The sequence below is a fragment of the Ranitomeya imitator genome, chromosome 7 (assembly GCF_032444005.1).
Source record: "Ranitomeya imitator isolate aRanImi1 chromosome 7, aRanImi1.pri, whole genome shotgun sequence".
Taxonomy (NCBI): domain Eukaryota; kingdom Metazoa; phylum Chordata; class Amphibia; order Anura; family Dendrobatidae; genus Ranitomeya; species Ranitomeya imitator.
In genome coordinates this window covers 144,492,339-144,509,690 of record NC_091288.1, presented here as the reverse complement: position 1 = coordinate 144,509,690, position 17,352 = coordinate 144,492,339, and the positions used below count along the sequence as shown (strand labels likewise).

General features: G+C 44.6%; 1 protein-coding gene across 2 annotated transcripts in view; it reads right to left on the bottom strand.

Annotated features, from left to right (window-relative positions):
* Positions 1–17,352, bottom strand: part of DNAH7 (dynein axonemal heavy chain 7) — a 560,306-nt gene that overhangs the window by 416,761 nt on the left and 126,193 nt on the right. Inside the window, exons 12-13 of one of the 2 annotated variants that reach the window (XM_069733889.1) lie at positions 15,565–15,837; positions 2,414–2,541 (exon numbers count right to left, since the gene is read on the bottom strand). In XM_069733889.1, coding sequence (XP_069589990.1) covers positions 2,414–2,541; positions 15,565–15,837 — 401 coding nt within the window. The remainder of the gene's footprint in view (positions 1–2,413; positions 2,542–15,564; positions 15,838–17,352) is intronic. The other variant, XM_069733890.1, reaches the window with a different exon arrangement.

Below are 17,352 nucleotides of genomic sequence, written 5' to 3'. Positions count from 1 at the left end.
ATCAGTGGTTACTGCAGGTTGTAGGCTTGTCGGAAGAGGTGGGTCTTCAGGTTCTTTTTGAAGGTTTCGATGGTAGGCGAGAGTCTGATGTGTTGTGGTAGAGGGTTCCAGAGTAGGGGTGATACGCGAGAGAAATCTTGTATACGATTGTGGGAAGAGGAGATAAGAGGGGAGTAGAGAAGGAGATCTTGTGAGGATCGGAGGTTGCGTGTAGGTAAGTACCGGGAGACGAGGTCACAGATGTACGGGGGAGACAGGTTGTGGATGGCTTTGTACTTCATGGTTAGGGTTTTGTACTGGAGTCTCTGGGCAATGGGGAGCCAGTGAAGCAATTGACAGAGGGAAGAGGCCGGGGAATAGCGGGGGGACAATCTAATTAGAATAGATTGGAGGGGTGCAAGAGTGTTAGAGGGGAAGCCACAGAGCAGGAGGTTGCAGTAGTCAAGGCGAGAGATGATGAGGGCATGGACTAGGGTTTTTGGAGAGTCTTGGTGGAGGAATGAACGGATTCGTGAAATATTTTTGAGTTGAAGTCGGCAGGAAGTGGAAAGGGCTTGGATATGTGGTTTGAAGGAGAGATCAGCGTCAAGGATTACCCCGAGGCAGCGAGCTTGTGGGACTTGGGAGAGTGGGCAGCCATTTACTGTAGTGGATAGGTTCGTTGGGGGGGTCGCGTGAGATGGGGGAAAGATGATGAATTCTGTTTTGTCCATGTTAAGTTCTGTGTTCTTCAGAGATGAAAGCAGGTTCACACTGAGCACATATAACAGAGGTTACAGAGTCTGGAGACGCCGTGGAGAGTGATCTGCTGCCTGCAACATCCTTCAGCATGACCAGTTGGGCAGTGGGTCAGTAATGGTGTGGGGTGGCATTTCTTTGGAGGGCCACACAGCCCTCCATGTGCTCGACAAAGGTAGCCTGACTGCCATTAGGTAACGAGATGAGATCCTCAGACCCCTTGTGAGACCATATGCTTGTGCGGTTGTCCCTGCGTTCCTCCTAATGCAGGACAAGGCCAGACCTCATGTGGCTGGAGTGTGTCAGCAGTTCCTGCAAGATGAAGGCATTGAAGCTATGGACTGGCCTGCCCGTTCCCCAGACCTGAATCTGATTGAACACATCTGGGACATCATGTTTCGCACCATGATCCCTCAGGAGACCCCTCAGGAGACCATTCGCCGCCTCATTAGGAGCATGCCCAGGTGTTGTAGGGAGGTCATACAGGCATGTGGAGGCCACACACATTACTGAGCATCATTTCCTTTTCTTGAGGCATTTCCACTGAAGTTGGATCAGCCTGTAACTTCATTTTCCACTTTGATTTTGAGGATCATTTCAACTCCAGACCTCCGTGGGATATTAGTTGTGATTTACATTGATAATTTTAAGGTTTTATTGTTCTCAACACATTCCACTATGTAATGAAAAAAGATTTACAGTATAACTGGAATATTTCATTCAGTGATATCTCGGATGTGGGATTTTAGTGTTCCCTTTATTTTTTTGAGCAGTGTATAATGTATACAAAACTCATTGTTTTCATGTTACCCTAAAATTCTTAAAAAAAACAACTAAAGATCTGCTTCCCGGATCATACAACCATTCTGACATTAATTTTTATATATTTTTTAATGACATATGGAGTTTGTACATTGAAATGTGGTGACAGATTCACTTTTTTGTCCAGGAGCTTAACTATATAACTATAGGACAAAGACTCTCCTGCTTAAATGGGTGGTCCAAAATACAAACTAATTGTCATCCTAAATACCTATGTATTTAATGCAATAATCTAAACTATTTTTCTAATATACTTGAATTAACAATTCTATATCCTTCCCTAACTATACTATCTGAATGCTTTTCTATTTTTTTTCCTACTTCCTTTTTGATGACGCTTCATTTCACAATGTCAGTGTATGTTGGGATACTCAAACAAGGCATCATAAGGGTTCAGAGGCTGCTGTTACTGCCACAGTCTCTGCCCTCTCAATGAAATGAAGCGTCATCAGTGACCTTTGTTTCAAGGGCTGGGCTTGTCCCTGCTCTGTCATTGTGCGATGTGCACAATGACAGTGCGCTCTCTCGCCGTCTCAGTTCAGCAGTAATGAGCCAGTAACAAAGCGCACTGTTAGTGCGCATTACCTGAATACCTGGAGTGCACAAACCAGCACCGCTGCCACAAGTTACATCACTTGGTATAGGTTATGGCAGTAAATAGATGGAGATTTAGGAAGAAAATGTATTTGTATTTCGGACCACCCCTACTGTATAACTTTACATCACTGTGAAAATATATAAAACTGCCCTAAAAGCAAGAATAATGTAGGAAATTTGTGTAATAGATGTTCAGTTATGTTCGTCATGGCCAATAATCATGCTAATTGCAGTAACATCTTACTTAACATCTTACCTTCTGTTGCTCTCCTGGTGCTCTGTAAACATTTTCCCTACCAGTTTTCCACAAATAGCCTCTGTTCTCTTGGTCAGTGCTCTGTTTAATTCATCACAGTGGAGTTCAAACATTCCTAAACGGATGATCTGACAAAGCATTATAGTATGACTTACAAGTTATACAAATGAGAACAAAAGTCATGGATACTCATTTATTAATCTTCTCTTAAAAAAAAAAAATATATATATATATATATATATATATATATATACCAATATCATTAACAATTCATAAAAAAAATATTTGCACTAGCGCCTGCTCACTGTGTTGTAAAGTGTTTATCGATAAATAATAATTCAGACTTAATAACTTAAAGGGAATCTGTCAGTATGACTTAACCTCCCAAACTTCTTACTGTATATAGGCTTGTAGCTCTTTCAAAGACAAGTCCAGCAATACCTTTCCATGGCCGGTCCGATCTTCCGTTCCTGAGAAATCAGTGTTTCGATTGAATTGTAAATGAGGCTGTAGATCAGAAGCCTCTGTCACTCCAGCTCTATTCCTCGCCCAGCACTACTGCTTCTGCTTGACTGACAGCCCCTATGCTGTGAGACTTAAGGCCAATGAGTAAAGCAGGAAGAGGTGGCTCTGGGCATTGAATAGAGCTGGAGTGACAGAGGGTGCAGAGCTACAGCCTCATTTACATATCAATTCAAGTAACAAAGTAACAAAGAAGAAGACTGGTCATATAAAGGTATTGCTGGACTTTAGTGATGAGTAGTGTTGAGCCACCTCCCTAGTGTTCGGGTTTGGTTCGGTTCGTCGAACAGGGAGGTGTTCGCTGAACTGCTCGTCGAACACCATCGAACCCCATTGAATCCAAAGGCAGGCAAACACAAACACATACAAACACAAGGAAAACACATAGAAAACACCTTAAAAGGTGTCCAAAAGCTGACAAACTGCTCAGAAGACACACCAAACATGGAAAAGTCACAACTACATATAGTCATGGGAAAAGAAAAGAGGTGGAGGAGTAAAAGGAGGAGGAGACACAGATATAGGCATGTCATGCCCTACTAAAATCAAGAAAGGCTGGAGTAAAAATCTAAACTCACTCTACCAACACCCAGACGTCTTGACAAAAAAAATAAAAAAAGAAATATCTTTAGGTAGAATGGCGGCGTGCCCATTCAGAACACTTTCCTTAGAAGACGTAGTGGTACCCCCGTTGGGAGTTGTGCCAAAAAATGAACCCAATACATTCAGACTAATCCACGATTTGTCATATCCAAGGGGCAGGTCAGTAAACGACAACATCGATGCGGAACCAAGTACAGCACTATGTACTGTACCTCCTTTGACGAGGCAATCAGGCGGGTCAAGAAGTTGGGAAAGGGCACCCTAATAGCCAAAACAGACATTGAGGGGGCGTTCTGGTTACTACCTGTGCCTCCGAATAGTGTCCTCCCATTGGGCTGCTTCTGTGAAGGAGCATACTACATAGATCGGTTTGCTCATGGGGTGCTCCATATTCTGCTCACTATTTGAGGCATTTAGTTGCTTCCTCGAATGTGTCGTCATGGACGTTTGTAAGGCGGCACATATTATCCATTACCTCGACGACTTCTTATGCCTGGGCCCAAAAGATTCGCCACAGTGTGAAAACACGCGGTAGTCCACCTGTGAGAAGGAGAGAGCTGGAGGGAGAGTGGACACACCATAGCCGAGGGGTTCGATTGAGAAAGAAAGAAGGCGGTGTAGCTTGCTTCATGGGTGGGGTACGGTGCTGGGTAGCACTAAATTCTACTAGGCCCAAAAGGATTTCCTAGGCTAGATGCCGTTAAAAAATAGTACTTAGGTAAATAGGCGGTGTAGTTTGCTTCATGGGTGGGGTACTCTGCTGAGTAGCACAAAATGCTATTAGGTACAAAACGATTTCCTGGGCTAGATGCAGTGAAAACTATGTAATTAGATCAACAGGCGGTGTTGGTTGCTTCATGGGTGGTGTACTCTGCTGAGTAGCACAAAATGCTATTAGGTACAAAACAATTTCCTGGGCTAGATGCAGTTAAAAATTAGTAATTAGATCAACAGCCGGTGTAGCTTGCTTCATGGGTGGGGTACGCTGCTGAGTATCACTAAATTCTACTAGGCCGAAACGGATTTCCTGGGCTAGATGCCGTTACAAAATAGTAGTTAGGTAAACAGGCAGTGTAGCTTGCTTCATGGGTGGGGTACGCTGCTGAGTATCACTAAATTCTACTAGGCCGAAACGGATTTCCTGGGCTAGATGCCGTTACAAAATAGTCGTTAGGTAAACAGGCGGTGTAGCTTGCTTCATGGGTGGGGTACGCTGCTGAGTATCACTAAATTCTACTAGGCCGAAACGGATTTCCTGGGCTAGATGCCGTTACAAAATAGTAGTTAGGTAAACAGGCGGTGTAGCTTGCTTCATGGGTGGGGTACGCTGCTGAGTACCACTAAATTCTACTAGGCCCAAAATGATTTCCTGTCAAACAGAAATCAGTCCCAGGAGCGCTGAAGGAAACTCAGACAACATATGTCGTTTGCCACAACCCGTTTCAACGGTAAACACCGTCTTCTTCAGGTGGGAGGTTTCCTGAAGAAGACGGTGTTTACCGTTGAAACGGGTTGTGGCAAACAACATATGTTGTCTGAGTTTCCTTCAGCGCTCCTGGGACTGATTTCTGTTTGACACACATTCTTATCCTCCTTTGGAGGTATTCAGCTGGAGCTGCGGTGGTGCTCGACAACTCCCTTTCATCTCCCCTTCCCTGGGTCAATTCCTCTGCGCTCCTCTCTGACTGCTTTCACTTATCTTGCAAAATGATTTCCTGGACTAGATGCCGTTACAAAATAGTAGTTAGGTAAAAAGGCGGAGTAGGTTGCTTCATGGGTGGGGTACGCTGCTGAGTATCACTAAATTCTACTAGGCCCAAACAGATTTCCTGGGCTAGATGCCGTTAAAAAATAGTACTTAGGTAAACAGGTGGTGTAGCTTGCTTCACGAGTGGGGTACTCTGCTGAGTAGCACAAAATGCTATTAGGTACAAAACGATTTCCTAGGCAAGATGCTGTTAAAAAATAGTACTTAGGTAAACAGGCGGTGTAGCTTGCTTCATGGGTGGCATACTCTGCTGTGTAGCACAAAATGCTATTAGGTACAAAACGATTTCCTGGGCTAGATGCCGTTAAAAAATAGTACTTAGGTAAACAGGCCGTGTAGCTTGCTTCATGGGTGAAGTACACTGCTGAGTAGCACCAAATTCTATTAGGCCCAAAAGGATTTCCTGGGCTACATGCCATTAAAAATAGTACTTAGGTAAACAGGTGGTGGGTAGCTGGACTACTCTGCTGACTAGCAGAAACTGAAGCTTTGGAGCAGACCTCTGAATCCCAGGCCATAGTATGAGGAAACAACTCTGCAGATGAATAAAAATGAATATAAATGGTGGCGCAAAGTGTAAAAAGAAGGGGGCTATCAATCCTTGATGCGATACCAAACCAACCTTCACACTTGGTTGGTAAATGAATGAATAACCCAATAAAATAATGCACCTAGGTGCAAATAGGTACGCGCTTGATAATAGCCACTAAGATTTTTACGACAAAAAGTGGATTAACCACTATGGGTAATAAAATAGAATGTAGTTTCTCAATATATCCACCAAAAATAATCCTAGTTAGCACCAATAGTCGGTAGGCGAAGTAATAAGCAAGAGTGTTCCTACCTCCCGTAACAAGTCCGTGATGGATAGGGAAACAACCGTGCTGCCGCTGTGTTTCCAAGGAGCTCCAGGTACAGAGTACTGATATAAAATCCAAACTAGTGGCTGCCCCGGCCGGTAGCAGCCACCTGAAATAAACCTCCGGGTTGGAACGGGGTCCTGAGATGCCGGACGCCGCGTGGTGTGAGAGCGGTAAGTCCGGGTGAAGCGCAGGACCTGCGTGACGTATCTGGTCACGTGACCATTACCGGAGCCTGGGAGTGAGTGAGTACGGAACGCAGTGAGGGTCAATCAACCGACGCGTTTCTGAGACTGCTGTCTCCTTCTTCAGAGAACCCTGCCCTTCACTCGGACTTACCGCTCTCACACCACGCGGCGTCCGGCATCTCAGAACCCCGTTCCAACCCGGAGGTTTATTTCAGGTGGCTGCTACCGGCCGGGGCAGCCACTAGTTTGGATTTTATATCAGTACTCTGTACCTGGATCTCCTTGGAAACACGGCGGCAGCACGGTTGTTTCCCTATCCATCACGGACTTGTTACGGGAGGTAGGAACACTCTTTCTTATTACTTCGCCTTCCGACTATTGGTGTTAACTAGGATTATTTTTGGTGGATATATTGAGAAACTACGTTCTATTTTATTACCCATAGTGGTTAATCCACTTTTTGTCATAAAAATCTTAGTGGCTATTATCAAGCGCGTACCTATTTGCACCTAGGTGCATTATTTTATTGGGTAACTCTGCAGATGGCCCCACCCACCTGGAACTGACGATGTCAACGTCATTTAAAACTCAGCAAGGTGACTAAATAAAAGTCTCCATTTTTTCCAAAAATTCGGCCACAGACACCACTTAAGCGGCATTGGCATCAATTTCGCCAGAGTTTTTTAAAACGGTTGGTGAGGTGATTTTCATAAATTATCAAGCTTTTAGTCTCCCCAAGATGACACAGGGGTAGAAAAGTCCTTGCGGATCCAGGATTTGTTCATCTTGATGAATGTTAGTCTGTCTACATTGTCATTGGACAGCCGCGTGCGCACACCACCAGCAGCGCTGAATACACATTCAGAGAGAACACTGGCTGCGGGGCACGACAAGATCTCCAAGGCGTGAGTGGTGAGCTGAGACCATTTTTCAAGATTGGAAGCCCAAAATGAGCAAGGGTCCAGTTCCAGTCATGGCATCGATGTTAACTTGGAGATACTCTTGTACCATCCTCTCTAGGCATTGGCTATACGTTAGACTTCTTGTCTCCTGTGGCCTTGCAAAGGATGGTCTAAAAAAATCTTGAAACGATTGGAAAAAATTGCTGTTACCACCAGATACGATGATACTGTTACGGTTTGCATGATGACTCGATAGTCCCACGGTTGGCAAGTTAGAACTCAGAGATACACTACGTGCACCACTGGTATTTTGTGGAAAAGCAGATGTTAGATTCTGTAACAGTCTCTGCTGATACTCCTGCATGCGTGAATCCCTTTCTATGGCAGGAATTATTTAGCCAAATTTGCTTTTGTTCCGGGGATCTAAGAGTGTGGCAACCCAGTAGTCGGCATTACTTCGGATTCTGACAATCCGAGGGTCATGTTGCAGGTAGTGCAGCAAGAAGGCACTCATGTGTCTTGCGCATCCAGGAGGACCAAGTCCTTGTTGTCTTGGTGGTGGCGAGGTGAGAATCATACTTCCTTCGTCTGCCCTCTCCCCCAACCTCGCACAACAGAAATTTGATCAAGGTCTCCCTCATCTGATGAGTCTTCCATGCCCAGCGCCAGTTCATCCTCCACTTCTTCCTCGCCTCCTGCACCTTCCTCAACAGTTTGGCTGCAACCATACGCCCCCGGTAACCCCTCTCCCCAGCCTCCAATGCCAGCCGCCTTGGTGCTGCCAACCTTCTTGACCTTGAAGATATGATCCCTTCCGCATACGACTCCTCCTGTTCCTCCTCCTCCTCTTGTTCCACCACCTGACTCCGAACACTGTGTAAGGTGTGCTCCAGCATGTAAATCACCGGAATGGTCATGCTGATAATGGCATCGTCAGCACTAAACATCTTCGTTGCTATTTCAAAACTGTGCAGAAAGGTGCATAGGTCCCTGATCTGAGACCACTCCTGCAGCGTGATTTGCCCCACCTCTTGATCTCGTTGACCCAGGCTATATGTCATAACGTATTGCACCAGGGCTCGTCGGTGCTGCCACAGTCGCTGTAACATGTGCAGAGTTGAATTCCACCGTGTGGGCATATCGCATTTCAGCCGGTGAACTGGCAGGTCCAACGACTTCTGTAGAGATGCAAGTCGTCGAGCTGCGGGATGCAAATGGTGGAAGTGAGCACACAGCGACCGTGCCCTCTGCAGGAGCCCATCTAGTCTAGGATAGTGGGATAAAAATTGCTGGACAACCAGGTTCAAAACGTGAGCCATACAAGGCACGTGTGTGACATTGCCCCGGCAAAGGGCCACACCCAGGTTTGCAGCATAGTCGCACACAGCCTTCCCTGGCTGCAGGTTGAGTGGAGACAACCATTGATGGAACTCTGTCTCCAGAGCTGACCACATCTCCTCTGCTGTGTGACTCACATTTCCCAGACATTTCAATGTAAACACTGCCTGATGCAGTTGAGCCCTGGTGACAGCATAGTGAGGAGGTGTGCAGGATTCCTTCTGCGCAGTTACAACGCAGGTGGCATTACCAGACAGGCTTTGGGTGCAGGTGCAGGACCGAAAGGAGGTTGAGGAGGCAGAAGCAGTGGAGGAACTTCTAGATACAGAGGATCGACGAGCAACTCGTGGTGACGGCAAGACTTGGATAGCAGCCCTTTCTCCTGATGTCGCCGTAGTTACCCAGTGCCCAGTCACCGACATGTAACGCCCCTGTCCATGTCTACTCGTCCAAGTGTCTGTGGTGAAATGCACCCTGTCACACACAGAGTTTCTCAAGGAAGCGGTGATGTGTGCGACATACAGGTGTAGCGCAGGCACAGCTTTCTTTGAGAAGTAGTGGCGACTGGGCATCTGGTACTGGGGCACTGCGACGGACATAAGGTCTCGAAAATCATCTGTGTCCACCAGGTGGAAAGGCAGCATTTCTGTAGCCAACAGCTTGCTGATGGAGAAATTCAACCTCTTAGCTTTGTCATGGCTAGGAGGAAATGGTCTTTTACTTGTCCACATCTGAGGGACTGAGGGCTGGCTGCCGTGCTTAGACGGAGTTGAGTAGGGTGTCCCCAGCAAACTGCTGGTCTGTGAGGAAGGTGCAGGCGGAGATGTTATGTTGCCTTGATCAAAATGTGGTGTCGATGTCAGAGAGGAGAGTGCTCAACACCAGTAGGTGTTTCCACTAGCCAAATGTCCTGATGACCTGCCAATTACACTGACTGTTGCGGGTAAAGAGGTGGAAGGTCTGCATCCAAACCATGTGCGTCTGCTGTCCCCACAGTCACAGAGGATGAAGAGGACGCGGATGCACTTGATGGGGCAGACGGCGGTTGACCCGGCCCACTAGGCCGCATTGTAGCACAGTGAGCTTCCCACTGCAACTTATGCCTCATATCCATGTGAGGGTTCATGCATGAAGTACTCAAGCTAGTGATTTTTTGGCCTCTACTGAGATTTTGTTGACAAATCTTACAGACAACATGAGTTGGGTCATCCTTTGCGATGTAAAAAAATGCCCAGGCTATGCAAGGCTTAGAGCCCGTGCGACCTGAAGAGCCAAAACGACTTCTGGTCTGAGGCACAGTTGGGGTTGAGGATGCAGTTGTTGACATGCCTCCAGTACTCCGTCTCTGTCCAGGAAGGCGCATCGTTACCTCGTCGTCAGACTCGTCACTAGCATCCTCCTCCACCTCCTCTGCTGACCTCATGGACTGGCGGACTGGGGGTTGACAGTAAGTGGGGTCTACAACCTCGTTATCATCACCCTGTGTGTTCCCACACCCGTCATCCTCAGAGCCAACCTCTTCCTGCCCCGACCGAAAAGTCAAGTTTTCGTTCCAATCAGGTATCTCAGTCTCATCATCATCTTCCTCATTGTCTCCACCAACAGGAGTTACAGTTTGGGAACGAGGGTCTACATTATGCTCAGAACCTTCTTCATCTGGGCCTGGATCCGACTCACAAAGATTCTGGGCATCAGTGCAGATCATTTGCTCGTCTGGATTCACAGAAGCTCTGGAGCAGACCGCTGATTCCCAGGCTAAAGTATGCGTAAACAGCTCTACAGACTCAACAATGTGTGTTGCCCCATGCTCAGACGGGCAGCTGGAGACTTGGGAGCTGTAAGGAAGCAAGTGCGATTGGGGTGACAACTCTGAGGACTGGAGTAGTTGTGATGTTGAAGTTGACATGGAGGAGAGCCCACTTGAATGAGCACTTGATATCCGTTCAAGCACCTGCTGTTTTTGTGTCTCATCTGGAATTTTTGGCGATGCTGGTAGCGATGGTCGTAAGAAAGGGATCATATCAGATTGTCCACGAAAAGAAGTAGACATCTTACTTTGGCTGGAAGATGGTCTTTCTTCTGCAGATGTTACTGTTGCTTTACTACCTACCCCACGGGCACAACCTTTTTTTCCCTTTCCAACACGCCTATTCCCCTTTCCACAAGCAGCAGGCCTTTTGCCACTCATTTTAGCGCTTAACTAATTGGCAACTCTGTATCTGTAGTTGTTGGCACAGCAACCGATGGATGAAAACCGAGCAGAACTGAGTGGCCAAACTGTGGTACTAGTCCCAAAACTAATAACTGGATTAGATGCAGTGAAAATTGAGATACACAGGCGGTATAGTTTGTTTCACAGGCGGGCTACTCTGCTGACGTGCAGACACTGCTCCTAGGTCCTAAACTAATAACTGGATTAGATGCAGTGAAAATAGAGATACACAGGTGGTATAGTTTGTTTCACAGGCAGGCTACTCTGCTGACATGCAGACACTGCCCCTAGGCCCTAAACTATTAACTGGATTAGATGCAGTGAAAATAGAGATACACAGGCGGTATAGTTTGTTTCACAGGCAGGCTACTCTGCTGACGTGCAGACACTGCCCCTAGGCCCTAAACTATTAACTGGATTAGATGCAGTGAAAATAGAGATACACAGGCGGTATAGTTTGTTTCACATGCGGGCTACTCTGCTGACATGCAGACACTGCTCCTACGCCCTAAACTAATAACTGGATTAGATGCAGTGAAAATAGAGATATACAGGTGGTATAGTTTGTTTCACAGGCGGGCTACTCTGCTGACGTGCAGACACTGCTCCCAGGCCCAAAACAAATAACTGGATTAGATGCAGTGAAAATTGAGATACACAGGTGGTATAGTTTGTTTCACAGGCGGGCTACTCTGCTGACATGCAGACACTGCTCCTAGGCACTAAAATAATAACTGGATTAGATGCAGTGAAAATAGAGAGACAAGGTGGTGTAAATTAGTTTCACAGGCGGGCTACTCAGATGACTATCAGACAATGCTACTAGCCCAAAAGGATTGGCTGAGCTAGATTACACCAAATGCTGTGACAAACATTTGCACAGCACTGGACAGACCTGCCTGGCAAACAGTGCTATGAATTGCTGTAACCTACCCTGAAAAGGTACAGCTGAGATTGGCGAACAGTTCGACTAGAACACCGCTCATCTCTAGTGATGAGCTAACGTGCTAGGACAAGGTGTTAGTTAGCATCCGAGCATGCTCTAAGTGTCTTAATCATGCTTGAAATATATGTTTGAGTCCCCGCGCCTGCACGTGTCGTGGCTGTTCAACAGCGCAACACATGTGGGGAGTGGCTAACAAACAGGCAATCCTTGCTTGTATTGTGTTTGTCAAACAGCCGAGACATGAAGGGGAGAGAACTCAAACATGTTTTTCAAGCACGCTGAAGTCACTTGGTTAGAACATAAGCATGGTTTGATAACACCTTACCCGAGCACGTTTGCCCATCACTACTGGAATTGTCTTTGAAAGAGCTGCATGCACAAATAATTACATTTGAGGTGAAATCCTGCTGACAGATTCGCGTTAAGCACAGGTCAGTGTCATTCCTACTAGAAAGGAAGATCCATTGTGAAATGGATCCAGGTACTAAACCACTCCTGTTACTTCCCTCTACATGGTCATGAAAATAAACTGAAAGTTCACTTTTGCTCATCTTCCGATATGGAACTTTGAAGATCTGTGTGCCATGAATGAGAAAGTGATGATGGACCTTTGTATTTAGTTGACTCAATTTTGGTCACTTTCACCAGCTACTGCGATGGCTCGAAGGAATCTCTCATCAGGTTTCTGCTGTCCTTGTGTAGAATGAGCATACAGTCAATGAGTTGGTCAGGATGAAACCAGCGAAGTACTGTTCCCTTGTCTGTGCTTGTTTTAGAAGGATGCTTTCACCTAAATGCTGTAGCTGATTGGCATAAGGAGATCATCCCTGTTTTCTGCTGCTGTACTTCTGGCTGCATGAATCTACTGAACTGACAGGTGTCCTATACAGGTGATGTCCCTAAGAATCAAATGATCAGTCACTCAAAAAACCTGCAATATGCTGTTGTACAGTACAGACCTAAAGTTTGGACACACCTTCTCATTTAAAGATTTTTCTGTATTTTCATGACTTAAAAAATTGTACATTCACAATGAAGGTATCAAAACTATGAATTAACACATGTGGAATTACATACTTAACAAAAAAGTGTGAAACAACTGAAAATATGTCTTATATTCTAGGTTCTTCAAAGTAGCCACCTTTTGCTTTGATGACTGTTTTGCACACCTTTGGCATTCTCTTGATGAGCTTCAAGAGGTAGTCACCGGGAATGGTCTTCCAACAATCTTGAAGGAGTTCCCAGAGATACTTAGCACTTGTTGGCCCTTTTGCCTTCACTCTGTGGTCCAGCTCACCCCAAACCATCTCGATTGGGTTCAGGTCTGGTGACTGTGAAGGCCAGGTCATCTGGCGAAGCACCCATCAATCTCCTTCTTGGTCAAATAGCCTTTACACAGCCTGGAGGTGTGTTTGGGGTCATTGTCCTGTTGAGAAATAAATGATGGTCCAACTAAACGCAAACCGGATGGAATAGCATGCCGCTGCAAGATGCTGTGGCAGCCATGCTGGTTCAGTATGCCTTCAATTTTGAATAAATCCCCAAAAGTGTCACCAGCAAAGCAACCCACACCATCACACCTCCTCCTCTATGCTTCACGGTGGGAACCAGACATGTAGAGTCTATCTGTTCATCTTTTCTGCGTCGCACAAAGACACGGTGGTTGAAACCAAAGATCTCAAATTTGGACTCATCAGACCAAAGCAGAGATTTCCACTGGTCTAATGTCCATTCCTTGTGTTCTTTAGCGCAAACAAGTCGCTTCTGCTTGTTGCCTGTCCTTAACAGTGGTTTCCTAGCAGCTATTTTACCATGAAGGCCTGCTGCACAAAGTCTCATCTTATCAGTTGTTGTAGTGATGTGTCTGGTGCTAGAACTCTGTGTGGCATTGACCTGGTGTCTAATCTGAGCTGCTGTTAACCTGCAATTTCTGAGGCTGGTGACTCGGATAAACTTATCCTCAGAAGCAGAGGTTACTCTTGGTCTTCCTTTCCTGGGGTGGTCCTCATGTGAGCCAGTTTCTTTGTAGCGCTTGATGGTTTTTGCCACTGCACTTAGGGACACTTTCAAAGTTTTCCCAACTTTGTGGACTGACTGACCTTCATTTCTTAAAGTAATGATGGCCACTCGTTTTTCTTTGCTTAGCAGCTTTTTTCTTGCCATAATACAAATTCTAACAGTCTATTCAGTATGACTATCAGCTGTGTATCCACCAGACTTCTGCACAACACAACTTATGGTCCCAACCCCATTTATAAGGCAAGAAATCCCACTTACTAAAACCTGACAGGGCACACTTGTGAAGTGAAAACCATTCCCGGTGACTACCGCTTGAAGCTCATCAAGAGAATGCCAAGAGTGTGCAAAGCAGTCATCAAAGCAAAAGGTGGCTACTTTGAAGAACCTAGAATATAAGACATAATTTCAGTTGTTTCACACTTTTTTGTTTAGTATATAATTCCACATGTGTTAATTCATAGTTTTGATGCCTTCAGTGTGAATGTACAATTTTCATAGTCATGAAAATACAGAAAAATCTTTAAATGAGAAGGTGTATCCAAACTTTTGGTCTGTACTGTACATTAAAAGGTTGACCTTCTAATAAATGGTCAAGCTGAGTCCAGGCATGGACTGGGACTGAAATTCATACAGGCCCATGCTGTCCCAACCCCCGAGCACTAGATGAAATATATTTCTAACTCTTAACAGTGTGGGTGTCTTGAGAACACCAATTCTGTTAACAACATAGCATACAAAGCGGCCCATGACCAGACAGGCCCTCCTGGCATTTGCCAGAATTGCCAGATGGCCAGTCCAGCCCTGGCTGGTTCCTCCAGACATAGAGCGGCTCTTTGCTATTGATCTCCACTCAGGTTATTAAACATCCACTTCTAGGAGACCTATATGTGTTAATAAGCCATATGGCCATGGGTTGTACTAATAGGAAAATCTCATTTAACTTTATAGCTGTGTAAAAGCAAACAGGGAAAGAACAACATTTGGAATTTTAACATATAAAAGTGATTAAAGGTGCACATTCTCTTTTAGTAACATAGCATCTACACCATAATTCAGATAATCCAATGTTGTTGTGTCCTCTGACATGCCAGATTATGAAAAACCATAATTTATCAAAATGTTTACATAAGAAAACACGCGTATGCTTTATACAGTGTAGAGTCTGACCACTAGGAGCGCACAAATAATATTGGTTTACAGGACGTTTAGAGAAAGTTCACACAGGGCGTTTTTCAGTGGTTTTTTTCCACAGGAAAATTTGATCTCTTGGCAGGAAAGAAGCTGCAGAATAAAAAGCATGTTTCCTTGGATTTTCTTGCATTTTTACTGTGTTTCTGCTGCATTTTTTGCTGTGGTTTTGGAATGCTAGATTTGTCTCTGTGCATGCTGATAAAGTTTAATGTTGAAAAAAATGTCCTATTCAGGTTTTGGCACGAAAAAACACAGCAAAACCTGATTTCTGCGTTTTTGGTGAGCTTTTTCAACATTTTTTCGCCGCCCATTCATTTCAATGGGTGAAAAACACTGAAAAAAAGGCTGAAAGAAGTGACATGCTCCATTGTGCAAAAAACAAGCAAAGCACAAAATCCTGAAATCTCATAGACGTTGCTGGTACTGTAAAATGCAGATGAAAATGTGCATAAAAAAAAGGTGCAAAAACGCCCAGTACGAACTTAGCCTAAATCATTTTGTGTCCCCATTTCAATAAGGCATAGTATAAAAGCATAATAATCAGTAACTGATCAATTCTAAAAGGTTTCATACAACCTTTATACCGCAATAAAAATCATTACCTTTCTTGAGTTATACTGTATTTCTTCTGTGAGTTTTTCATATTTCATGACCTCTCTCATAATTTCTTCAAATGTGTGTGTCTCGGCTAAAAACTGTTGAACATCTAGCTCTGCCTGTTTGGTTATTATGAAGCTGTACTTATCATACACTTTCAAGTGTTCCTTGGGCAGCAGGCTCTCCTGAGCTACAAACTCCTTGACTTTTCCTTTGTGTTCTCCCAAAATCTCTTCAAGAATTATTGGCTTTAAATTCACATTTGACTGATTATCCTGCTTTTAAAGATAGACAAGTGTACAGTTTCACTCTATGCATTTCCAGCACATTGTCAATAGAAATACATAATTAAAATATATTCTACTGCTAAAAGAAATGTAAGCAGAGACCTACAACAATATAAAAATATAAAAGACCACAACAGTAAGGAAGGCTATAGACATTATGTACGCCATCTCTTCAAACCCATATCTTTTGCTGTGGAAGGCAGGGAAGGACTGCAGAGCCAAAGTAAGTCTTGGCACTAGACTATGCTGTCATCGGGAGAAGTCATCATAGAGGTCTGGGCTAGATGATGAGGGAGCATTTTGAATTCAGAGGTGCCTGATTTATTAAGAAACGCAAGCCTCTGAATCAGGAGCTTCTGACAAGTGGCATGCACCTCCTTGTGCCTCACCAAAGATCTTACTCCAGTCAGTGACTGGAGTAGGATTTGTGGGGTCATGCCCCTGTCCCACCCCACATATTCATATATGGACAATGGAGACACAAGGTCTGGAATACTCTTCAGAAAAATAATTTGAAGCCAGGATGCTTCTTCCTTGGAACAAAGACAGCCCCTGCACTTCTCCTCTGCGTAACAGATCTGAGCCTTATTGTCTGTTTCCCAGAGAATTTTCCTGCTGTAACCATCTGGTCAACGCAGGAGGTCCCTTCTTAAATGGGGTATTAGTCCCAAAAGGAGTTTGAGTGTCAACTCTTCTCCAGTTCTAAGTAGTTTCCCCTCTTTCCCATATATTTCATGTAAGGGGGACATGCCTCCTCCCTGGAGATGTTTTATGGAATTTAATTTTTCTCTATGACAGTCTGTATTTCAGCACATGGGAATTTGATTAACATTTATGGTGTCCTCAAAGTTGAGAAATACAGGCAAATACTTATCCATTATGCAATGTCATCAAGGAGGCATGTGACTGGCTAAAAAATGTATTCTACAGCAGAAAAATTACTCCAAAACATACAACTAATGTCATTAAGAACTACAGTTAGGTTCATATATATTTGGACAGAGACAACATTTTTCTAATTTTGGTTATAGACTTTACCACAATAAATTTTAAACAAAACAATTCAGATGCAGTTGAAGTTCAGACTTTCAGCTTTCATTTGAGGGAATCCACATTAAAATTGGATGAAGGGTTTAGGAGTTTCAGCTCCTAAACATGTGCCACCCTGTTTTTAAAGGGACCAAAAGTAATTGGACAATTGACTCCAAGGCTGTTTTATGGACAGGTGTGGGCAATCCCTTCATTATGTCATTCTCAATTAAGCAGATAAAAGGCCTGGAGTTGATTTGAGGTGTAGTGCTTGCATTTGGAAGGTTTTGCTGTGAAGTAAACATGTGGTCAAAGGAGCTCCATGCAGGTGACACAAGCCATCCTTAAGCTGCGAAAAACAGAAAAAACCCTTCTGAGAAATTGCTGCAATATTAGGAGTGGCGAAATCTACAGTTTGGTACATCCTGAGAAAGAAAGAAAGCACTGGTGAACTCATCAATGCAAAAAGACCTGGGC